Source organism: Petaurus breviceps, unplaced genomic scaffold (genome assembly GCF_028583685.1).
Source record: "Petaurus breviceps papuanus isolate PSGF00001 unplaced genomic scaffold, PetGlider_PUasm1.0 90895, whole genome shotgun sequence".
NCBI classification, from domain to species: Eukaryota; Metazoa; Chordata; class Mammalia; order Diprotodontia; family Petauridae; genus Petaurus; species Petaurus breviceps.
The window spans coordinates 5,069,106-5,095,543 of NW_027187372.1; the positions used below are offsets into that span (position 1 = coordinate 5,069,106).

General features: G+C 37.9%; 1 protein-coding gene across 1 annotated transcript in view; it reads right to left on the reverse strand.

Annotated features, from left to right (window-relative positions):
* Window positions 1–26,438, reverse strand: part of NIBAN1 (niban apoptosis regulator 1) — a 213,657-nt gene that overhangs the window by 109,356 nt on the left and 77,863 nt on the right. Inside the window, exons 2-5 of the mRNA XM_069074417.1 lie at window positions 23,063–23,193; window positions 20,738–20,869; window positions 14,853–14,967; window positions 8,762–8,929 (exon numbers count right to left, since the gene is read on the reverse strand). Coding sequence (XP_068930518.1) covers window positions 8,762–8,929; window positions 14,853–14,967; window positions 20,738–20,869; window positions 23,063–23,193 — 546 coding nt within the window. The remainder of the gene's footprint in view (window positions 1–8,761; window positions 8,930–14,852; window positions 14,968–20,737; window positions 20,870–23,062; window positions 23,194–26,438) is intronic.

Here is a 26,438-nt window from a genome sequence, read left to right on the forward strand (position 1 = left end):
GGGATAATAATTACACCTACTTCCCAGGGTTGTTATGAGGATAAAATAAAATAAAGTTAGCATAGTTCCTTGAACACAGGAGATGTTTAATAAATGCTTATTCTCTTCCCTAAGCTCATGGCCATCACTAGAGTTCAGGTCTCCATCATCTCTCTAGGATTAATTCCCTGCTGGAAATAAAATTGGTTCTTCTGTATCCAGAAGCAGCTAGGTGGCAAAGTAGACAGAGTGCTAGACTTTGGAGTCAGGAGGACCTGAGTTTAAATCCAACTCCAGACCTTTAAAGAGGCAGCTAAGTGACCCTGGGCAAATCACTTAACCTCTTTCCTGCTTCAGTTTCCTCAGTTGTAAAATGGTAGTAATAATAGAACCAATCTCCCAGGATTGTTATAAGGATCAAATGAAATCATATTCGTAAAGTATTTAGCACTGTGCCTGGCATATAATAGTTACTTAATATTTACTCTTGACAGAAGTTAAGTGACTTGTCCAGAGTCACTCAGCTAGTTACCTACTTGAGGTAGGATTTGAACTCAGTTCTTCTTGACTCCAAGTCCAGTGCTATATTCCATTATGCCATCTAACTGCCTCTGACAGGACTAGATAGCTGTGTAGCAGTGACTGAAAATCAAGAGTCGATGACCATTTTAATGAAGGTATCAGGAGTCACAAAATATCAGAAGGGCATGCAATGACACCAACGGACTTATTGGTCAAACAACCAAAAGGAAAATTAGGAGTCTATATAAATGGATGAATTTTAACTGTAATAGAACTTTATGAAACATGCTGATATACCATTTGTTAGTTCAGTCTTTTTCAGTCATGTCTGACTCTTTATACCTTTCTGGGGTTTTCTTGGTAAAGATACTAGATTAGCTTGCCATTTCCTTCTTCAGTTCATTTTACAGAGAAGGAAACTGAGGCAAACAGGGTTAAGTGACTTGCCCACAGTCACACAGCTAGTATCTGAGACCAGATTTTAATTCAGGAAGATGAGTCTTTCTAACTCCAGATTTGAAGCTTTATACACTGTACCACCTAGCTGCCCTCTGATATACCTTATTATGTAAAAAAAAAAGGCATTTTATCAGTGTTTGAGTTTATTTTGCACATATGTTATTCTTAAATTGGCCCCTGATCCAGAGTAAGGGAGTGAAGTGAGGAATGATCTGAGAGAGAAAGTGTGTGTGTTTAGTATAGAGGAAGCTGAAATGGAGAGCAGCTAGGTGGTCCAGTAGATAGAACACTAGGCTTAGAGTCAGGAAGATTCATCTTTCTGAGTTCAAATCTGACCTCAGATACTTACTTACTAGCTGTGTGACCCTGGGAAAGTCACTTAAACCTATTTGCCTCAGTTTCCTCATCTGTAAAATGAGCTGGAGAAGGAAAAAGCAAACCACTCCAGTATCTGCCAAGAAAACCCCAAAAAGAGATCACAAAGAGTCAGATACAACTGAAAAGACTGAACAACAAAAGCCAAAATGGAAGAATATTAAGTTTATTCTGAGGGAAGCAGAATGAAGAGAAGCTTTTGTAGAGACATGAGGCCCCCAACATAGAGAGAGAAAAGACAACAAAAATTCATAGCATATTGTAAAGAATATTTACAAACCCTTAAAAATGCCACAAATGATTTAATTGTGGAGGGATGCAAAAATCCGAATGATAACAAGAGTCTGACATGGTAAAGACGCTTGAATTTCAACTAGATATGTAATCTTGAGTAAGTCATTAAAATTTTCTGGGTGCCCATTTTCTCAACTGTAAAATGAGGATATTAAAACCTACTCTGGTGATTTCACAGGTTTGTTGTATGAAAAGCACTTCATAAATCTTATGACATTGTATAAATTCAATTCTATGCATCAAGCATTCAATATATCATATATTTCTTAAGTGCTTAATATATGCAAGTGTGGGAGTATTAATAAAACCTACTTTTTAATTTCTCTAGAAATATTAAATATTTTTTTAATTTATTAATTTGTTTGTTTCCTTTTAATTTACAGGATTCAATTCCACAATTCCTTGAATTTCACATTTTGTCCCCCTCCCTCCCCTTCCCCCCATGGCATCTTATAATCAAGTATAGGATCTGTAGATACTTTCACATTATACAATGGTCAGGTTATAAGGATGGATTGTACCAGCTGGGATGAAAAATGGTATAGAGGACATAAAATCAAATAAGAGAACAAAAAAGATCAGGTATTTTGCTTCCACCTGGATATAAATTTAGTTCTTTCTAGTTCTTTCTCTGGATGCACGTTTTTCTCTCCATCATGCGTCTTTTGGGATTGACTTATATCCCTGCATTGTTGAGAAGAGTCCAGTCTATCAAAGTTGGTCATCACACATATGTTGTGTCCGTAATTGTGTACAAATTCCTCCTGGTTCTACTCTTCTCACTCAGCATCAGTTCTTTTAAGCCTCTCCAGGTAAATATGAAGACTGCCTGCTCCCCGTTTCTTATAGCGCAATAATATTCCATAGCATGCATATACCACAACTTGTTCAGCCATTCCCCAATTGATGGACACCCCCTTAATTTCCAATTCTTTGCCACAACAAAAAGAGCTGCTATAAACATTTTTGTACATATGGGTCTTTCTCCCATTTCTATGATCTCTTTGGGATATAACCCTAGGAGTGGTATTGCTGGATCAAAGGGTATGAAAGTATTTATAGCCCTTTGGGCATAGTTCCAGATTGCTCTCCAGAAAGGCTGGATCAGTTCACAGCTCCACCAACAATGCATTAGTGTTCCAGTTTGCCCACATCCTCTCCAGAATTTGTCATTTTCCTGTTTTGTCATCTTAGCCAATCTGACTGGTGAGATGTGGTACCTCAGAGTTGTTTTGATTTGCATTTCTCTAATCAATAGTGAATTAGAGCATAGAAATATTAAATATTAAGAAATAATATTTTGCTCTAATGCCCTGTCCAGAGTCCAAGGAAAATCCCCTTGGAAAGGTGAGTGGGATAAGTCTGAAAACAAGGAAAAAGAATCTCTTATTATGTGATTGGATTAAGGGTAATAATCAGATATTTAATATCATGTTCTTCTAATCAAGGTAAGAATATTGCATTTCCCCATAGCAGGTACTGACCAGGAAATTGATCCATCCAAGAGCAATCCCTTCCCTCTACCCCCTGGAAAGATTAGATAAGGGTCCACCCCTTGGGAAATACCCTCTTCCATTCAAAAGGAAGCATTCAAACTATCTCCTATTCATTTTGAATGATTGGAATAGATCTATGGAGAGAACCCCACTGATTTCTCTAAAAGAATGTTCCCAGAATAAGTTGATAGAGCCATGATCTCTCAATTCTGGAAATTAACCCAGGCTCTATTTTAAGATACAACTTCCTGGTTCAAGATTCTTATAAATGGTATCTGAAATCTTCTTGGGGTAGAGTCATGCCAGGGTGCCTAGGGCATTATGCCACTCTGGACACTATTCAAGCTAGAAATGGCTTGGATATAAATTAGTGATAAATGAAATAAAAACCTTTTCTGGTAGACTTGGGCCTAGATCACAGAGTACTCTATTATATTAATATTATTTCTTTGATATAAAGCACTATGGTGGGCCCTTGGAAAACAAATACAAAAGTGAATAACAAGCATTTATATAGCACTTTGAGGTTAAAACTACATGAACTAGACAGAGCAGAAATGTACCCCTGGTTACTATAGTACCACTACTAGGTCTGTATCCCCAAAATCAGTCAGTTCTTTCACAGGTTTCATAAAAATATAGCTTACATATTTATTGCATTTCAATGTCTACAAATCACTTTACACACATCATGTCATTTGATCCTCACTCCCAACCTATGAGGTAGGTACTATTATTATCTCAGAAACTGAGGCTGAGAGACATTAAATGCCTTGTTCTGGGTCACATAGCTAGTGAATGGAGGAGTGTAAAGGGAATGTAAATTTTTAAGATCTTCCTGCCCCTAGGCTAAAGTGCACCTGGAGCCTGGGGAGGGAGGCTTGTTTTTCAGTAGATACTTTTTGATTGGCCAGTGGGTCCAGAAGGTTGTTACATTCTCTGAGCCAGGAGCAGGCTATATAAACCCTGATGTGAGGCTTTGTTTTGGGGGCTCACTTTGAGAAGTGTTCTGTGATTTGATCAGATGAGACTCTGGGAAGCCACTGTTGAGAGCCCCCCCCCCTTTGAAAAACCCAGATGTTGATTTGGTATGGATGTAATGGTTGGACAGTTTGGAAACCCACTTGATCTGTTTCTCTGTCTTGATAATTCTGTCTGTATACTCTGAAGTTCGGGGTGCTGACCTTTTTCCCCTGAACTAGGTAAACGATACATATTTGACTGATTAAAGTAAGCTTGTTAACCCATTTTGAGTTGCTTTCCTTTAACAAAGCAGATCTAAGAACCTGTGTTGGCAGCCACCCTGGGGATGCTTGGGGTGCTTGCTGCTACAAGGATGCAGGATTCAAACTCTTTCTGACTCAAAGTCTAGTATGCTCTATCCAATATACCAACTAGCTACCTTGTAATATGCAAATCTTGTCATATGTGGGGATGTGCTATAACTCCACTTTTCCAAACCATTGTTCTATGTATGGTAAACCCTAAAGTTTTTATATAAAAATATTGCTTTCTAATAAAGGAACTATTCTTAATTTATATAGTAAGTTCTGTTATATTATTATTATATACTGCATTAATAATTTATCCATTTTACTTATATAGTTATATACATATCTATGATAATTCATAATATAATTTTTATAAATAAAATCTCACCTCAGTTTTAGTCATTTTTTTGGTCATGTCTGACTCTTCATGATTATTTGGGATTTTCTTGACAAAAATACTGGAGTGGTTTGCTATTTCCTTCTACAGCTCACTTTATAGATGAGGAAACTGAGGCAAATGGGGTTAAGTTACTTTCCCAAGGTCACACAGCTAGTTAGTGCCTGAGAGGCCAGATCTGAACTAGCAAGATGAGTCTTCCTGACTCCAGGCCTAGCACACTATCCACTCTGCCACCTAATTGCCTATAAATAAAATTATAACTAAATATTAATATATTTTTATTAATTCGTTGTTCTATTATAATCTTTTATATATCATATAAACATGGTTTAGGCAATATAACTTCAGTCAGAGAAAACAACATGGGAATCTTCAATGGCATTTCCAGTTCCTCTCCCGCCCTTCACATCTCCACAATGATTATGACATTAAAGCAAATCAGTAAACAATGATTCCAATCTGGGCACTAAATTCAGAAGCAGGACAATAAGAAGGAGTGAGAAAATAATTCTACTTTGCAATTATAGTGAGCTATATAATTTTCAAAGTACTTTTACATATATTTCTGGTTATAACTTAGCACAAGTCCTGAGTCCTGCCTTTCCCAGGTGTCACAGACGATTCTAGAAAGAAGAATGTCCTTGGAATTCTACTCTAATGAGGATGAGAAAGAGAAGGCTTCCTAGGTGCCAGTCATTGATGCCACCGGCAATCTGTATCCAAAGCTCCCAGTATACAATGAGAAAATTATGTCTGAGAGACAAGGGAATTAATAATAAAAACAATAATAGCTGCCATTTCTACTTTAATATTTTAATGGATCTATACTTTCATTAATGTGAGTGCTCCCTCCAACAATGCAAACCCCCAACCCATCTTTAACATTTATATATGCTATGCAAAATATACATCCATTATCTCATCTGAGCCCAGTAACAATACTGTGAATAGGGCACTATGGGTATTATTATCTCCATTTAATAAATGAAGAAACTAGTGTTGGGGTAAATGGCTTGCCCATTCTCACACAACTATATCTGAGAGTACTGAACCCATGTCTGCCTAAGTTCAAAATGAGCATTCTATCTACAAAATATGAAATGTATCAATATAGTTCCTTTAAACTTATTCCATATTTTTATCAATAATAATAGCTAGTATTTAAATAGCACTTTAAAGTTTGCAAAGCACTTTGTGAATATCATTTTATCTGCACAACAATTCTGGGAGTAAGGTGCTAATATTTCCCCCATTTGACAGATGAAGAAACTGAGAGAGATGGGGGTTAAGTGACTTCACTAGGGTCACACAGCTGGCAAGTGTATGGTATTATAACTCAGATCTTCCTGACTCCAGGTCCCTCACTCTTTCCACTAAAGCAACTGCCTCTGGCTCCAACCTTACCCATAAAAGCTCTAAACAAATAAAAACAATATGAACTGTTGTCAAATCATGTGTCTTACCCTAACTAATAGGTGATCTTTGGGAACATTAAGTGACTTCCTGAAAGACTCACAATGAATCACTGGACAGAAAAAGTCATCCAGCAATTAAGGCATAGTTCAACAAAAGATAAGTTGTTCCTTATACTGTCAAAAACAGAAACAGAAGAGGGAGGTGGGGAAAGACCCATGAGGTCATCTAGCCTCATGACAGTAAAGGATTGTTCCCTGTAGTAACGTGGTGGCCTCTGGTTATGAACTGGAGGTTTTGCCAAACCACATGAAGCCCATATGAAGGCCTCAATGAAGAAGGACTGGCCTCAAGGCAGAGGAATGCTCCCTGGTGCCAGGGAAACCTGATTGGACCTCAATACATTACTGCCTTTGATAACATACTGGAGAGCCAAGTCATGTTTTGGATCTACAGCTATCTTCCATAAATGGAGCCCTAAGTGGGAACTAACCAGAGCCCAACTGTGTCCTAGGAAGACTTCTTAGTGCATTTATTTTGTGCACAAAAGGAGGAATGCAACAAGGTTTATCTGGCTGGAGCTAGGCAAGCACTCCCTATTGAAATGTCACAATCTTAGTGCTTCATTAACAATTGCTTGCTAATACTCACTTTGGCTTTGGACACAGGACTGTTCAGAGGCTAATGGGATACTGGGAAACCAGATAGGGTCAGGAGTTGGGGCTCCTTGGCTTCAGAGGCTGGTGCACCAGAAGAGAGCAGAGAAACAAGTGGACCTTTTTTGTCATACTCCAAATGGGTCATGGGGGTAAAATTATGCCCTCTGTTACTCAGTTGCTATGGCAAAGTAAAATAACATTACTTTTGCCTCTTCATCCCCCTTTATCTTTTCTTTCCATTCACAGGGCAACTAAACACATGAGGTAGAAGTTATGGACAGAGATTTGTCATCAATGACTCACTCATCTTTCATGAGACAAACTCTCTTGCATTCTGACTTGAGGGGAAACCCCTGAACATTCAGATGCATTCAGGCAAATCAGCTGTGGTAGGAAATATAGGTAGAATGGGATGAGGTGGTGGACCCCATATCCATGATAAATGGGGCAGGAGGGAAGGGAACAAGTATTTATTAAGCACCTACTATGTGCTAGGAATAGTGCAAGTGCTTTATAAGTATTATCTCATTTGATCCTTACAATCCTTACAAGTGGGAGGTAGGTGCTATTTTCATCTTGATTTTACAGTTGAGGAAACTGAAGCAACGTGCCCAGAGTGATAGAACCACTAGGTGTCTGAGGCTGGATTTGAACTGAGATCTTGCTGATTCTAGGCCCAGCACTCTATCCATCACTTCTGCTTTCTGGAGTTCCAAAGAAGCAATTTACATAGAAGTAGGCTTGCAAATAGAGAATGCTGGATTTGGCATCAGAGGATCTGGAATTCAAATCCCAGTTGTCTGTCTCCTTAGGTTAGTCACTCAACTTCCTGGGCCTCTGTTTTTTTTTATCTCTAAAATAAGAGGTTGAGGGGCAGCTAGGTGGCACAGTGAATAGAGCACCAGCCCTGGGGTCAGGAGGAACTGAATTCAAATCTGACCTCAGACACTTAGCACTAGCGGTATGACCTTGGGCCAGTTACTTAACCCCAATTGCCCTGCCTTCCCCCCTCCAAAAAAAAAAAAGCAAAAATAAAATCAGAGGTTGAACTAGATTGCCTTCCAAGGTCCCTTCCAACCCTAAATCTTCTAGTTTAAATAAGAGTCATTTTCCCCTTTCAGAAATCCTTCATGCACATGAGCCAGTGTTCTTTAGTACTCTCTATTAAAGGCAAAGTGATCAAAAGAGCATTCAACAGGTCAAAATATCAGATCTAGGTTCACATGGCTTTACCACTGACTGCTGGACAACTTTGAGTAAGTGACTAATCTTTAGTAAGTTGAAATAAAGAATTGAAAATGTCATAAAGATTAATAAGGGCTGCAGGCAACTGTCTTTGGAACACTCCTGCTGTAATGGGGAGAATGAGGAGGGGGAATGATACTAGTAAAAAGAGAATGTAAATTGGTTAATAGTCTGAACTAATTCCCAAATCACAAGCCTCCATTTCTGGCTTCTGTTTAACCTTAGTCATGAAGATTTGTCTGCCTCAGGAACTCAGTGGGAACTGGTTCTATTAGAGATCACCAGGCTATAATCTTTTTTTTTTATGACATTCAAACCATATTTACATGGGACTCTACAAAGCACTTTGCTCAGAACAATCTGAGAAGTAGGCAGGGTAATTATCATGAACATCATCTACTTCTTGAGGAAACCAAAGCTCTGAGTGGTTCAAGTCACATGGGTTGCAAGCTTCACAGACATGACTCAAACTCGGGTCTTCCACAACATTGTGCTGTTTCAGAGAACTGAAGAGGAAACACCTCCTCTTACAATCTGAGTCTCTGTGTAGCCTAAACTATGTGTGTTGGTCTTGTGGGAGGGCTTAAAAGAAGAGAGGAGAAAGTAAGAGGAGACAAGATGAAGAAGGGGCAGAAGAGGGGCACCTACCGTGGTTTAGATGTCGAATGCAGTCATTCAGTAGAGTGCTGAACTGTTTTTGGTCTCCTGAATCTTGGAAACAGAAGTAGTTGTGTCTGAGGAAGGGCTGCCACAGGTACACGGGGAATTCTTTCGGCAAAACAACAAAGGGTTGAAAATTCTCCTTTTCACTGGGAGCTGAAGAATGTTTTGGGGGAAAAACAGACACAAAATAAAAATTTTGGAAATTGGGGATGATAGAACATTGCTGTGTCATATTTTTTGGCAAATGGTAGAAATTTAAGATACTGAGAAAACCAAAATCTGATCTAAGCTATTTTCACGAAAGAAAGAAAAAATATCAAAGTCTCAAGTCTTATCAATCATCCAGTCCAGTGAAAAGATGGCACATGACCATGTCTTTGAACCCATAGGATGGAAGAACTACTAGCTATGGGGGAGACGGATAAGAGGCTAATTTGAGTATAAAGAAAAACTTCCCAATAATTAGAAAAGTAGGATGGACTACCTTAGGAATATACCACCTAGGGAAGTAATGAGTTGTCCCCCTCCCACACACCCTCATAGTCTTCAGCAAAGGCTAGATGAACACTTGTCAGATGCGTATGTAGTCAAGGGAATTCTAGTTTGGGTATGAATGGGACAAGTTGATCTTTGAGGTAGGTTCCTTTTATCTCTTGAGATACTGGGAGCCTATGTATACATTTATAGACTCTAATGTCTAATGTTATTCAATGCAGTTTTAAAGGACCCAAATTTCCCTAAAAGGCCAATTTCCAGAGCAAACTGATGATAATCCTACCTACTATGCTGTCTTCCTCATTAATTGTGATTCCTCCTCCCCATTATGTTTAGATTTGTTATTGTACTTGAATGATTCTTTTCTTTCTGTAGTGATTATGCAGTTATAGAATAGTGAGTGGTCTTTTGGTAATGACCTTTCAACAGCCACCTTATATTATTTTTCATTATAATCATTTTTTTTTTGCTTTTTTTGGAGGGAAATTGGGGTTAAGTGACTTGCCTGAGTGACTTGTTAAGTGTCTGAAGCAAGATTTGAACTCAGATCCTCCTGACTCCAGGGCCAGTGCTCTATTCACTGTGCCACCTAGCTGTCCCCCATTATAGTCATTTGTGTATGTGTCATATTTCATTATTGGACTGTAAGCCCCACTAAGGCAAGGACACTGTCTTACCTAAACATAGTATGTCACCCAAGGACCCCTGCAATATCCTACCCAATAAAGTCAATCAATCAGCAATTATTAAGCACTAATTATAAGCACAGGAGATAGAAAAAAAGGTCAAAAACCGTCCCAGCCTTCAAGGTGTCTCTATTCTATTCCACAAAGTATTATTAGCACTATTTTTATAGATGGGGAAAACAGGCCCATTTTAAAAACGAAGAAATACAGAATCAAAGAGGTGAGTCCCTTGTTTAAGGTCATAATCTCAATTAAGTTCAATGAGTTTTTATTAAAGACCTCCTACATGCCAGGTACTATGCTGGGTATAGGAGATACAAAGACAAAATTCCAAATGGTCCCTGCCCTCAAAGGAGCATATGTTCCACGGGAAGAGAAACAACATATATATCAATAGGTAAATAAATGCAAAACATATACAATGCATATACAAAATAGTTGAGGAGAGAAAACACTAACACCAATGAGAAAGTAGTCAGGAATTACCTCTTGCAGAAGATGATACTCAGTGTAAAGCCTTGAAAAGAGCTATGGATTCCAAGAGTCAGAGAGGAAGGAAAGCATTTCAGGCATGGGAAGAAATTTGACAAATATGCAAAGGAGGAAAGGAAACAAGACTATTGCTTTCTGCTACTGATATAACGATCTATTCAGAGAACTTGAAAGATATAATGAAAGAGTTAATAGAAGGTCTGAGGCACGACCTATCCAATCCATGTACAGGGAACAGCAAACAGCACAATTTAGCTGTAATACAGAGTGCTTAATGAAGAGTAATTTGAAATCAATCTGGCAAGATAAGTTGGAATCAGATCATGAGGGCTTAAAATGCCAAACAAAAGAGTTTGTATTTCATCATCGAGTCAGTTTGGAGTTATTTACTCAAGCTGCTTGTATAGGAGAATGACATGGTCACAGTCATGCTTTAGAGATATCAATATGGCAGCTGTGTGGAGGACAGATTAGAGGAGAGAGACCGGAGTCAGGGATGCCAGTTAGCAGGCATAGCTATGATCTAAATGAGATCAGATAAAAGCCAAGTGAAGGTTGTCACCATGTAAGCTGATTGAAGGAGAAGGATGCCAGAGATGTTAAGGAGAGAGAATCCACAAGACACGGTAATTGATTGGGTATGGGGCAGTAATGGGTGAAGAGTGGAGAATGACTTTAAGATTAGTAACCTGGAAGAATAGAAGGATGGTGGTGGTCTTGACAGAACAAAGGAAGTTTGGACAGTGCCAGACACATAGTAGGTGCTTAACAAATGCTTCCTGATTGCTTGATTGACTGAAGGATAGGTTTAGGAGGAGATTATATTAATAAGTGTTAGAGTTGAAATCAGGTCTTCTGACTCAAAGCCCAGTGTTTTTCTACTATGCCATACACAGTTAACCCCTACCAAAACTATTATAATCATCATTTATAAAATGTTATTTAATTGACTTGAATTCTGTAAGATTCTGGTGGCTTCAGGATATATTCATTCTAAAAATGCTACTTAAAAAAAGTTGAAGAAACCAATGAAGAACTCCATAGGACCTCATTTCATTCCCAACTCTGATCTATAATGAGCTCCTGATCCCAGAGCAATGGAAGGGGCCTAAATTATGCTGTTGCAGGGATCTGTTTCTGAGTCAGATTAGCTCCAATGGCCTAAAGGATAATCAGGAGAACGAACTTAGCTTTGCCTCTATCATCACTTTCGGTGCCTTATGCGCAGGAAGTGCTTAATCACTGTTTATTGAATTTGCATTATCATCATGCCTTTGTTAAAGGTGTAGTCACTGGTTGTGTTAAACACAGTTCTTTCCCATTCCCTTTCATGACATGGTAAACAATTTAATGACCTTTTACATGTAGTTGTCCTATTAAGCCACAAGCTAATTCATCATTACTTTGCTAGAGAACTCTCTTTCATTTAATATTTGGCATCAGTTTCCCAGAAGTATTTATTTGCATTCTTTCTGAGCTGAGTTGTAAGGCCATCATAAGAGAAGCACTGTATGATTTTTTATTTTATAATTTTAATAATTACAACTTCTATCTTTTAAGATTAAGAACACCATAACATGAGATAAACAATAATTCATACATACTCTTCTGAAGCTTGGGAACACTTGAATCATTCACAGTGGCCTATAAAAATCATTCAATCCCTTCCAAAATTATGTCATCCATAATTATACAAGTGCCAAAATGGAAAGAGCCAAAGGGACCTGGGTTCAAATACCACCACCTCTGGTAATTACGACCTATGTGACTTTGGACAAGTCACTTGACCTCCTTGGGCCTCAGTTTCTTCATTTGTAAAATGAGGAGGATGAACTAGATGGCGTCTCAAAGTCTCTTCTAGCTCTAGACCTATGGTCTTGTATCATCCAACTCCAATGGAGTCTCCAGGTTTTCATCACACTAGAGCAGAAACTGTCTTTTACCTTTCTTTGTCTCCCCAGCACTTAGTACAGTGTCTGGCACATAGTAGGTGCTTAATAAATTCTTATTGACTGACTAAAGAGTTTGGCTATGGAGGTTCTGAATACAGTGAGTGCTTTTTGATATTCATACCATAAGCTGCATCTCTCCTGTAGCCAAAGCAATATTTAAGTGTAGCTCAAGCAAAAAGGGCAGGAGGTGGGGTGGGATGGGTGGAGTGGGGAGGAGGGGAAATGTCTGGATAATTCAGGCAAGGGTTGGGGTTTGCTGGGCAGGTGGGGGAGGAAGGGGGAGTTGGTTATTTTTTGTTTTTGTATGCATTGCTCAGTAACAACTTGTTAGTTTTTACTCGTGATCTATGTACCAATCTCGGCGCCTTGTTATTAAAACTATTCCACCAAGCATTTCAGCCCAGAAATAACAAATGCTAAGAAGATAGCCTTCTCCATAAATTCTGACCAAAGCATTATAGCCATTAATAAGAGTTAGGGCTCTCTGAGAAACCAAATAATTACTGTGGAGTGCAATTCACACAAAGCCAGATGGAGTTATTATAGTGTCTACAGCTCATAAATCTCAATGAAATATCCTTATTTGGTCTATATATCTCCAGTGGCTTTTTTCTATACTGGCAAAATGAGGTATATTAGAATCATAGAATTTTAGAGCTGGAAGGGACCTTGGTAATCACATGGTTCAATCTCCTTATTTTATAGATGAGGAAAATGAGGTTCAGAAGATTTAAATGACTTACCCAAGGTCACACAATTGGCAAATAAAAGACCCATGATCAGAACTCAGGTCTCCTAATTCTAGGGCCAGTCCTCTTGCTACTACATTACAATGCTGTTGTTTGTACATGTGCTAGGGCATGTTGGTGGTGTATTTCTCTCCTCAAGTGACTGAGCCAATGACATTCCAGTGGAGACTGTTATTCAATGAAACCTAAGGCTAACCCCTACCTTCGGGCAGGAAGAATAAGGTAGCTAATAGGTGAGTTAATTGAACATGCCCAAAGGTGCAGTGAAAGAAGGGTTCATTGTCTCCAGTGGCATAAAGGACTGCTGAAGACCAAAAATCCAAATTATCTGTCACAAATTATTGGCTGCTTAAAAATTAGTATAAAATATAATGATAAACTGACATAAATCATCAGTTTTGGCCTTCTGCCTCCATTATATCATAGGATCATAGATGTAGACCTGTAAGGAATCTTAGACTATCTAGTTTAATCCCATTATTTTATAGATGGGGAAACTGAGGCACAGAAAAATGAAGTCATGTTCCTGAGGTTAACACAGGTTGTAAGTGGAGGAGCTACAATTTGAATCCAGGACCTCTGACTCCAAATCCAATGCTTTTCCCACCAAACCACACTGCCCATGACTATCAAGTGATGCTAGATAAAAATGGAATGGAACTCTGAAGAATGTCATATTTTCTGTAAACACTAATAAATTACTCAGTCAGTCCATGGTTCTAAGTACTGAAACCCATAGAGGTGTTACCACTGAACACATTTAAGAGAAGAAACTACCACCCAAGCTGATGAGATCAGTCGATCAGGAAACAAAGGGTTTAATTGATCTGTTCAGGGTGGAAAAGTAAACCCTGGACCTTTTCCTGATTAAGCAATGACAGTTTATTTCTGCTACTTTAGATGGCATTTTGATGAGCCCCAGCTCATCAAAAAGGTCTCACGTTTTCCAGAACAATAATGTAATTTCTGAGCATTGAAAATACACTTTCAGTCGGATCTGACTCTTTGTTACCCCTTTTTGGGATTTTCTTGGCAAAGATACTAGAATGGTTCATCATTTCCTCCTCCAGCTCATTTTACAGATGAGGAAACTGAGGCAAACAGGATTAAGTGACTTGCCCAGGGTCACACAGCTAGTAAATGTCTGAGGCCAGATTTGAACTCATGAAGATGAGCCTTCTTGACTCCAGGCCTGGTGCTCTATCCACTGCCACATCTGGCTGCCCCAAAAATATACTGGGCACATTGCATTGCTTTACATCCTTGTCTTAGCAGAAAGAGCCCCGGAGCTGTAATGTGAGGATCTGTTCCTTCTTTGTCTCTTACTAGTTGAGTAACCCTGAACAAGTCATTTGACTTTGGAGTCTCAGTTTCCTCATCAGAATAATCAGGCTAACTCAACCTACTTTGCAGGGTTGTTGTGAGGAAAGTGCTTTGTTAAATATAAAGCACTACATTAATGTAACCTTTCATCATCATTATTGTTGTTCAGAATCATAACTATTAGGTCAATGATGAAGTCATTTACCTAATAAAAACATTTCATCTAATGAGATTATACATGTAGACTCCTTTGCTAATCTTTGCTAAGTGAATGCAAGTTACTTCACATTATCATAATCATTATTATTATAATAATATGTGGGATTGAAACCAAAGCAAACTGTATACTTCTGACTTGAAAAAATGCTCACCAACTTACCAATAGGGTCAGGAAAATGTCGGTCAGATAATAAATTGTAATCTTCTTCAGAAGTTAAAACTTTGCCACCAGCTGGGAGAATTCTACTTTTAGGATTGGCTCCTTTCTGATAGGCCTAGGCGGAGAAAGGTTAGAAAAAGAAAAGAAAAGAAAAGATTAACAATTTCTTCATTTGGATTTTAGTAAAATTCAAAGAGTCAATTTGGAAAATACAAAAAACAAAAAACCAAAGGTGTATAACACACTGTCTTGTGATAAAAATAATAATAATAACAAATATCTACACAGCACTTTAACATTTGCAAAGTAATTAACAAATATCTCATTTTATTTGCACAATAACCCCAGGAGGTTATTACTATTACTAGTCAGTTCTATATAATATATAATGTTATTATAATATATAATAATATCTAATAGTACTATTATTATTCCCATTTTCACAGATGAGGAAACTGAGGTCAACAGAGACAAAGTGTTTTGACCAGGGTTATGCAAGTAAGTCTCTAAGACTGGATTTGAACTCAGGTCTTCCTAATTCCAGATCTACTGTAGGCTCCCTCCCCCATCTCTCTCAAAAATGATGATTAGCACTAAAAATTATTACATATGAAAACTCACTTGACTTGACAGCAGGATAGAAGGCAGTTAATAAGTTCATAATCAGATGTCATGCACCAGCTTCAACATTATCAACAGCAATAATAATGTCACTTAGATTGTACTTCCCAAGCTTTCCCCACACATAAAAATATGTTGTAACAGCAAAGCATACTGAGACAGAACCACGATATAAGATGCATTCAAATGACTGAGAAATTCTGCTCTTTCATAAGCTTCATAAAATCATATCACTTAATGATAAACAAAATGCCACCTCATCACAATACAAATAAATATGCAGATGGAAAAGAAGAATTAAAATCAGTTGGAAGAACAAAGTACAAGGAGTTCTTTTGGTAATGGAGATGTTCCTCATATATTAGTCAAGTAATTAAATGGAAAATTCATTATGCCCTGGCACCAAATTAGAAGTCGGTGTTGCACCAAGAGGATCATGTTAATAAAAATAATAACTTGAATTTGAATTTGACCACCTTTTGCTGGCTAGAAAGCAATTTGTCTGAAAAAAGTTCTGTGAGATTTTGTGGACTCCACACCCAATGTGAATACTGAGAGACAGGATACCTGCCTTATTCTGCCCTAGTTATATGGTCCTTGGAAGACTGTGTTCCATTGTGGGCACTGCATTTTAGGAAGGATATTAATAAGCTGGAAAACATCTGAAGAAGGGTAGTCGTGCTGGAAAAGGACCTCAAGATCATGCTTTTGAGGATCAGCTGAAGGAACTATGAATGTTTATCAGGGAGGAAAGAAGAGTTTGGCAGGGGAATGATATCTTTCTTTAAGTATTTGAAGTACTATCACATGCAAGAAAGAATAGACTTGTTCTGCTTGGCCCAAGATGGAAGAATTAAGAGCAATGAGTTTAAGTTGCCAAGATGCAAATTTAGATTTGATGCACGTATTAAAAAAGACCCAAGTTCAGTTCTGGCCTCAGACACTTAACACCCACACAAAAAAACTAGCCATATAACCTTGGGCAAGTTACTTAACCCCAATTGCCCTCCAAATGGCAAAAAAAATAAAATAAAATAAATAGAGCTAACAATTCCAAAAGTGGAATGGGTTGCCTTGAGAGGTAGTGGGCTCTGCCTAATTGTAGGTCTAGGTTATCAAGTACATTGTAAAGGAGATAATTATTCAGACATAGATTGGACAAAATGGCCTCCAAGGTCCCTTCTAACTCTGAGATTCTGTGACTGATAAATAAATATAGTTTTATGTACAGTTCAGAATTTACTCATGCGTAAAGTGAAGGGGTTGGGGACTAGAGCATTGTATCATGGGAACTAGAATTTGAAGGAACTTGAGTCAAAGCAATATTTATTAAGCACTTGCTATATGCCAGGCACTGTGCTAAGTACTAGGGATACAAAAAAAGACAAAAACATGGCAGCTGCCCTCAAGGAACTTACAATCTTACATGGAAGACAGCATGCAAATAACTACATACAGACAAAATATATACAAGATAAAGTGGAGGTATTCTCGGAGGGAAGGCACTAAGATTAAAGAGGACTGGGAAAGACTTCTTATCGAAGGTGAGATATTAGCTGAGATTTGAAGAAAGCTAGGAAATGGAAATGAAGGAGAAGAGAATTCAGGCATGAGGAGAGAGCATGGAAAAAATACACAGATTAAGGAGATAGAATGTCATATTGGAAGAATAGTAAAGAGATCACTGTGACTGGAATGTAACAGGGTAGAAGGTGGGTTTAATATGATCAGATCTATGCTTTAAGAAGTTGGCTTTGATGGCTGAATGAAAAATGTATTGGAGTGGGGAAAGACCAACCAGCAGGCTATTGCCATAGTCTAAACGGGAGATGACAAAGGTCTGTATCAGCATGATGGCAACATCATAGTAGAGAAGGAAGCATATACTAGAGATATTGTGAAGATGGAATCAGAAAGACTTGGCAATTGATTGGCTATGACAGGATGAGAAAGAGAGAGGAGTGGAGGTGACATCTAAGTTCTGAGACTGGATGACCTGGAAGATGGTTATCCTATCTACAGCACTGGTGTCGAAATCAAATAGAAATAGATCCCTGCAGCAGTATATTGCCTTAGAAAATTAGCAGTACCTATGCTGTATTATATTTTTATCTGTTTTGTTAAACATTTTCCAATTCTATTTTAGTCTGATTCTTGCTAAGGAATATGAAACCTTTGGTCTTCCGTGATAGGAAATTAGGAAGAGGAAAAGGTTTGGGAGGGGTTAGGATAATGAGTTTGGTCTTGGACATGTTGAGTTTAAGATGTCTAGAGGACATCAAGTTCAAAATGACCAATAGAAGTCATTTAATCATCTGGTCTGAAAACCCTTAGTTTTATAGGTGGCACATATGGTTTACTCCTAATAGAAAGTTATATGATTCTTTCCTGACTAGCTAGAATAGATCTTCAATCTGATGAACTTTTATTAAGCACCTGATCCATGTAAGACACTGAGTAAGATGCTATATTCAGACTACTAGGTCAGATGCAACATGTATACAAATAAGCATGATGCAAGGTTGAGTGTGATTGCGTACAATGATGCTGAAAATTTGCTCTAGGAAAAATCAAGGAAGGATAGAACATTATCAGCTTAAATGATATTAATAACAGTGCACTTTTATATTGTGCTTTGAGGTTTACAAAGTGCTTTACAAATATGATTCATTCATTCATTTCAACAACCTTGGGATCTCCATGCTATTATTATCCCCATTTTACAGTTGAAGAAACTGAGGGAGTCAGAGGTTAAATGACTTACCCAGGGTCAACAGCTAGTAAATGTCTAAGGTCGAATTTGAACTCAGTTCTCCCTGACTTCAAGTCCTGCACTCTATTCAGCTGCCTTCTTGCTACCTGCTCAGTAACAGCAAAGCATGGTCAACCAAGTGATGGAATTAAAGTCAGGAAGACCTGGGATTGAATCCTATCTGACATGCCCTAGCTGTGTGACCCTAAGCAAGAGACTTAACTTCTCTGAATCCTCTTTATTTTTTTTATCTGTAAAATGGAGATAATAGCTATAAAGCTTATGTAGTAGGATTGTTGGAAGGATCAAATAAAATAATGTATTTAAAGTGCTTTAGAAATCCTAAAGCACTTTATAAACGTCAGTTATTCTCACCTAGATCACTGGCCTAGACTGAAAGTAGGACCCCTGAACCACAATGGGCAACATGTTAAGTCCAAAGTACATATGGAGAAAATTACAATACAAACCAAAAGCATCATACAAATATTATTCAGAATATGTTCTAAAATGGTACATGATCTAAGAAGATGCAGGACTCTGAAATAAACTTTGCTTTTTTAGCACCACTCCCACAGTCAAAGCAGTAATCATTACCACACCTAGTAATCACCACACCCAAACCACCTGAACATTCTGAGAATGATGAACAAACAGGAGAAAATACCTCACCAGTTCAATTTCACATGGAAGGGCAGCTTTAAAAAATGGCTATGGTTGTTTGTAGACACCGAGGCCAAGATCAACATGAAACCAACTAGTGCTAAATGTAGGGGCCATCCTGAGAAAACACTAAACTGTGTGGAGCAGATGGTACCTGAGTTTTACAGTATGCCCTTGCTGTTAATTTGCTTCAGAGAGTCAGTCATGTGTTGAATCAAGTCGTAAATGACTTGGACAGATGGGCAGAGACAGAGTCTAGTGTAATGAGTCTTGACTAGGCACAGCTCTACACCAGAAGTCATTTGGGAATTTATTGGTGGGACTGTGAGTTTTATTTCCATTCTCCAATAGAATTAGAGAATAGAGATTATGGGAGCAGAATCCCATTGTCCTATCAGCCCTGAACATTCAATGCCTAATGGCTTGGCATGATGGGTACTTGTCTGGTCTGCTTTGCGGATATTTCCTAACCAATACTATACTGAGACTTGAGTTGTAGATCTGATCTTGCCTTTGTATGAATTGGGATAAGCTATTACCTTCTCTGTGCTTTCATTTCCTTATTCATAAAACTGGAATAATGAAAAACGTACACTTCCCCTCACCATGAACAGATTTTATAAACATATAAATGGAAGCAGAAAGAACATTTTAAGTAAAAAAAATCTATAGGGAGCATAGGAAGAAGGAAAGGGAAGAGAGGGAAGGAAGGGCAGGGAAGAAAAAGGAAGAAGGGAAGGAAGAGTTGACTTTTGAGTTTCTAAACATAAGTATAAATATATATTTACATGTATATAAATTTATATATATATCATATATATCCATATATAAATATAAACATAAACATTAATATATAGTATCAAAGGATTTCAAAGGTACAGAGCCCATTAAAGATCATCTAGTCTAAGCGTTCTTAACCTGGGATATGTGAACTTGTTTTTTAAAAATATTTTGATAACTATTTTAATACAATTGGTTTCCTTTGTAAATCTTTGTATTCTATTTTATGCATTTAAAACCATGACTCTGAAAAGGGGTTCATTAGTTTCACCAGACATTGCCAACGGTGTCTATGAAATAAAAAAGGCTAAGAACCCCTGATCCAGGTCAACATTCCCCCCCCACACACACACACACACATACACACAATTTATAGATGAGGAAACTGAGGCAAAGAAAGGTTAAGTGACTTTCCCAAGGTCAAACAGAAAGTAAAGAGCAGAGTCAGAATTTGAAAGCAGATCCTCTCACTCTTAATCCAATCCTTTTTTCCCCCACTCTATCACAGTCCCCTGGGTCTCTCATTGCATTAGATGCCTAAGAGGATACAGAACCAGAACTCTAAGGCAGAAATGAAGAAGATGGGCAAGGTTATCAAAGACTGGTGCTCAATGTGACAGAGCCTGAGGCTGGCCTGGCATTAGAAAGGAGGATGTAGCTCAGATCTAGGCACACTCACTACTACCACTCACGCCCTTCATATACACTTTACTTTCCTCTTTCCCTCTACATCAGCTAATGGAGGCAGGTGGAAGTTATTTCCCATAACCTATAGGAATGCTTAGTTATCTACTGCTAAAAAACACTGAAGTCAGTTTTCCTCAAGATTATCTCCATGGGAAGGGAATTTGCTACAGCACTCCTGTCATTTACAAATCTGAATGGAAGCAATTTTGGAGTTCAATTTCCCTTTCCCAACAGAGTCTTAATTAATTGATCTATGGGGTACAATGCAAGAATTATCTGAGAAAGATGAACTTCACTGAATGAATCAGGAAGGAATGGGCATCCTGACTCATCCAATCACTGTCCAAGAAGACATCAAAAAATTGGTGGTAAAAAGTTTTACCTCTTTGTTCTCATAGCTCTCCACTGTAAAATCATTTTTAACCACAATATATCTGTCTTTCCATTTCTTTAGGTCATCTGCAAAATGGGACAGCTCTCCTTCATACAAGACTGTCTCTGTATCCGAAGGTGGCTAAAAGAGAATTAATATAATTAGTTCTTTTTTTATTGATTCATCATAAGCTTCATATTATTAATAAATATAGGTAAAGAAACACTTTGCAGCTATTTATATTTAAATAAAAGAATTTCAACATATAAACTATATAATAACAGCTTTTGAGTCACTCCCTCTAAATCTCCATCTAGATTCTTTATTTATCAATTCCTTCCCATTCACTACTGTCTCCAATTTTTCACAATTATAAATAATGTTGCTATGAAAATCATTAATAGATAGCTCCTTTTTTAACTTTTTTATAACACTTCCAAGGCATATTCTGGACAATGGAACTACTGGATCAAAGGATATGGTTTTGAGGGTTTGGTTTTTTTGAGTTTTTATTGCATACTTCTTAGCTGCCAGTAGGCACTGTTTCATTCTTTGTATTTGTATTCACAGCACCTAGGAAAATGTTTGCACATAGTAGGTGCTTATAAATGTTCATTGATGGATAGCTTTCCAAAAAAGGACTTTTTAAGTTTGCAATTTCAAAAGCAATGAATTGTGTAACTGTTTCTTCACAAATACACAAGTAGTATGAGGTGTGAGTGTGAGGTGGTACCCCAATGTTGTTTTAATTTACATCTCTTTGATTACTAGGAGGTTATAATTAGCTCTTGTGAATAGAGGACTCATTTCTTTACGAATTAAACCTAGACTCAACATAAACAGGAATCTTAAGAGAAATCATATTCTCTCTCTCTCTCTCTCTCTCTCTCTCTCTCTCTCTCTCTCTCTCTCTCTCTCTCTCTCTCTCTCTCTCTCTCTCTCTCTCCCTCCCTCCCTCCTTCTCTCTCTCTCCCCCTTTCTCTTTCCTTCCCTCCCTCCTTCTCTCTCTCCCCTTTCCCCCACCCCAATCCTGATTATTCACTATTTACCTGTTCTCTTTGCCCTGTATTGTATTAAGAAGTCATATTGACTGAGAAAACAGACAGATTTCCAGTTGACCCCCCTCTTTATTTAACTATACACATTATGTCTCTTCTATAGATACTCAGGGAGATTCCTACCCCTTCACTATTTTTTCTAATTCATCATCTTACAAAAAATGATGAGTCTACTGTCTTTTACATATTATGTTACAGTTTTATTTAAGTCTTGTATCACAGGATCATAGATTTAGGGCTGAAAGTGAACCCAGAGATCATCTGGTCTAAATCCCTCATTTTACAATCAAGGAAACTGAGGCCTAAAGAAATGAAGTGACTTAAACAAGGTCTCACTGGTGAGAAGCAGCAAAGTAGGGAATCAGACCTAGGTTCTCTGACTCCAAATCCAGCATTCTTTCCACTGAGCCACAAGTTATCCAATCCATCCCTTTACCTCTAAGCAGAATTTTTATCTAAACCATTCTAAATAACTGACATGTAATCCTACTTTAAATATCTCTTGGGGAGAAAATCCTCTTCCCCTCCCTAGTTTTAATGTTTAAAGGCTCTCATTACTTTACCAACTATTATTTATTAACTACATATTAAACAATATCCTTTTTGGACTCATGATAGGGTCAAAGGAGATGCCCCTTCATTCTCCTTCGGAGGAAGGAGCCCCCACATCCAAGGCAGAAGCTGAACCTTATAACTCTATAAGGACATCAATCAGTCTCTAGGGATGTCAGCCTAGCTGAAATTCTCCATCAAAACAAGACTCAATAAGCGTTTATGGTCATGGGTTATGAATATAAATGAAAAAGGGAGAAAGGGCATATAGTCTATTTGTATTCAAGGAATTGAAACAGAAACCCAGGGGAATCTATCACCAAAATGAAAATCCTAATAGTGTTGAGGCACTGAAACCTTGACATTTTTACTAACACTCTACATAGCAATGCAAATTTCCTGATATCAAACCATCAAAATGAAAAAAAATATATATATATAATGAAAATGGAAGAGTGCCATTTTTCTTTTTATATAGGCAACTCTGTCAGCAAGAAATCATATGCTCTAGCTTCCAGACAGATTATGCTGCTGTCTTCCAAGGCTCTAAACAATTTTAGGACAAATCCCTATTTTATCTGCTATTCAAGTTATTGGTTATTTCAGAGACACAGTGAGACATGAAAGTTTCCTCAACGGCAACTCTAGATGTATGAATGAGAAAGCCAAGGAACTCTTCCTAGACCTAGCATTCTATGAACATTTTTCCCAAGACTTAGGTTACCTTGGTTTTTAAGAACTGGGACCTCAAGTCTCTATGCTGTTCAACTTCATTCCGAACATCATTGCAGAAGGCCACAGAATATTGGCGACGATAATGTGGGCTGAAATTTTTGATAGCGGCTTCAGTTTTGCCTGGGAGGAGAAGGGAGATATAAAAAGAAAAATTATAATTCTTATGACATCATCCAGCTTTCTTGGCATAGACACATGGCCAACGAATAAAGTTATAAAGTAACCTTCCCCAATTCCTTCTCTGATACCTACCAGCGGCACCTAAGAATACAAGGCAAGATCTGAAGCTTTTTCCTAGATATAGTCAGGGATCACTCAAAGCCAAAAGCAACACACACACACACTATAATATATATTGTATAATATAGATATATTTTCTCATTGTATCCTTATAACAAACTCTCTAAAATATGTACTATTGTTAATCCCTTTCTACAAAGAAACTGAGATGGAGAGACTATATGACTTATCCAGGGCCACCAAACTAATGTCTGAGGCAAGATTTCAGGTCAGGGCTTCCTGACGCTAAGTCCAGCATTTTATTCGTTCTGCTATCTAGCTGCCTCATCTTGATTATTTCCCATTGGATTGGGTGTTTATTGGGAAAAGGGACTGCTTTTTTCCTGTCTATTGTATCCCCACTGCTTCTATCAATACCTGGCATACAGTCAGTGCTTAATAAGTGCTTGCTGATTTTCTGACTTGACCAACAACAAATCACTGACTAATTTCCATCTCTAAGCAGGTAATCCCAGGAATAGCAGTGAGCCCCTTCCTGTTTTGATCACTGGGCCCTGCTTCCAAGGCACCCCCTGAAGGTATGATCTGGGGAATCAGCCTTTGTAGACATGAGGCCTGGCAACTAACTGCCTCTTCATGTGCTGAAGACGTAGAAAGGAAAGCTCTCATTGCCAAAGTCCTTGGCACTGTCAAATGATTCAACATAGAAATGGATATGGTTATACTGGCGGAAATACTTTATACTTTAATACTTGAATATATTATATATAATATTATATTATAATAATACTTTAATACATTCCATCTACTTTGCTATTGCATGCTAAGGGACAAGAGGCGTTTATAAAACCTCCTGTATGTGATGTCTCCCCCTATTAGAATGTGAGTTCCTTGAGAGCAGGGACTGTCTTCTTGTTGTTTTTTTCTATTTGTATCCCCAGAGATTAACACAATGGCTTGCAAATAGTCAGTGCTAAAAAATTTTTTTCATTTATCAGTGTGGGTGACAGAATGAAAAGACTTGCGTTTGAATCCTGACTTTGACACCTACTATCATTATAACCTTGGGCAAGCCACTTAACTAATCTGAAACTTTTTTTTTGAAGGGCAATTGGGGTTAAGTAACTTGCCCAAGGTTACACGGCTAGGTTTTTTTGTGGGTGTTAAGTGTCTGAGGCTGGAACCAAACTTGGGTCCTCCTGACTCTGGGGCCTGCGCATTACTCACTGCACCACCTAGCCACCCTGAAACTTAATTTTCTAATCTGTAAAATAGAACCCATCTCATATCAAATGAGATGATGTATGTAGAAAATCATATAAATATTAGCAATAGTTATTACCTAAGGGGCAGCTAGGTGGCGAAGTGAATAGAGCACCGGTCCTGGAGTCAGGAGGACCTGAGTACAAATCTGGCCTCAGACATGTAACACAAAAACTAGCCTGTGACTTTGGGCAAGTCATTAAACCCCCATTGTCCTCCAAAAAGCAAAAACAAAACAAAACAAAACAATAGTTATTACCTAACTCATAGAATTGCTTTTAGCACTCAAAGGCTACAGAAAGTGAGCTGTGGTTGAAGTTATAGTGGTTTCATAATGATGAGGGGGTTCAGAACTTGGATTTGGAGTCAGAAAAGACCCAAGTTTGACTCTCCTCCTTAGCCATTTATTACCAATCAGCAAGCATTTATTAGATACCTGTTGTGTACCAGGCTATGGCAAGGCACTGGGGATAGAAATAGAAAAGTGATTTAGCTTCTGCCCTCAAGGAGCTTACATTCTATTGGCTGCATCTCAAATTCAATTTCCTAGTCCATAAAATGGGGATTAAAAAACATCAAGATAATGACTCTATAATTTAATTTTTACAACATCTCTATAAAGTATGTAAAAACTCTTTGGACATTATGAAGTGCTTATAAATTATTATTATTTCACTCCTATGACACCTCCTATTCCTTCACGTTTCAAAGCACAACAGACACTATACAAAAACATAAAGCTTTGAACTGAGAGTCAGGAAGCCTGAAAGCTCAAGCTTTGTCATTAATTCTCTGTGTGACCTCCCACAAACCACAGTCCTTCTCTTTGCCTCAGTTCCCTCATCTATGAAATGGGGTTAACAATCCCCATAGCACCTACTTCACAGTGACCATCATAATGCTCAAATGAGATGAAGTATACATAGGAAATGCTTTGCAGGCTTTAAAATGATATGTAAATGTAGTTATTATTATCTCAGCTCTAGCTCATGGGTGTACAAAGAAGTAAATAAGGCCCCTCCCTGAACAGTGAGCTTAAGAAACTAATGAAACCCACACATAAGGGAATAGTGAGGTTGTTGTTGCTACCTTGAAAATCTTTGCAAAATAATTTTTTAAGACACTTTCATGAGAACTTGATTTCATCAGCCTAGTCTTTGAGGAGGTTCATTCCAAACCCGCTGTGCCAACAAGGCCTTTTGTTTTCAAATTACACACAGCAGCCAGGGGACAAAGGGATGGAATTTAACATGCCAGTGAGATCCTGTTGGGTATATTAAGTGTCTAGAGTTTCTGATACTGTACAGAGAAAGAATGAATTGAACCACTCTCCAGGCTAGCAGATAAAACAAGAAGAAATACGGGGCTTGAATTCATGAGTCAGCTTTGGGGACTTGTAAAACCCCCAGTGAAAGAGAGTCCTTAGTCCATAAATATCCCCAACATAAGTAGTTCTTAATTTGCACATGGGCAATTAGGCCTCAAGCTATTTATGAGAGAGAAGGGGATTCTTGCTTATTCCCTCAACAAAATGCTATTTACTTCTCCTATTTGTGATAGGGGTTAATAATGATTACTTGTAAAGCATATTAAGATCCACTAATAATAGGTTCTGTAGAAATGCAAATAAAAGCTACTATAATTTTGCATTGGCCCAGCTTTTATTTGCTCTGCAGATTTACAGTATTACTATTAGTCATTATTTGCATAATACTTTTTACAGACTCAGAGGCTTTATCATCATTTAATTGGTTAGTGTTTTTTTTATTAGTTTTTAGGTTGTGCAGAGGCAGTAACATTCTCTCTCCATCTGGGTAATTCTCCTGAAAGAATAAGAATCAGAATCTTCCTGGAGTATGCCC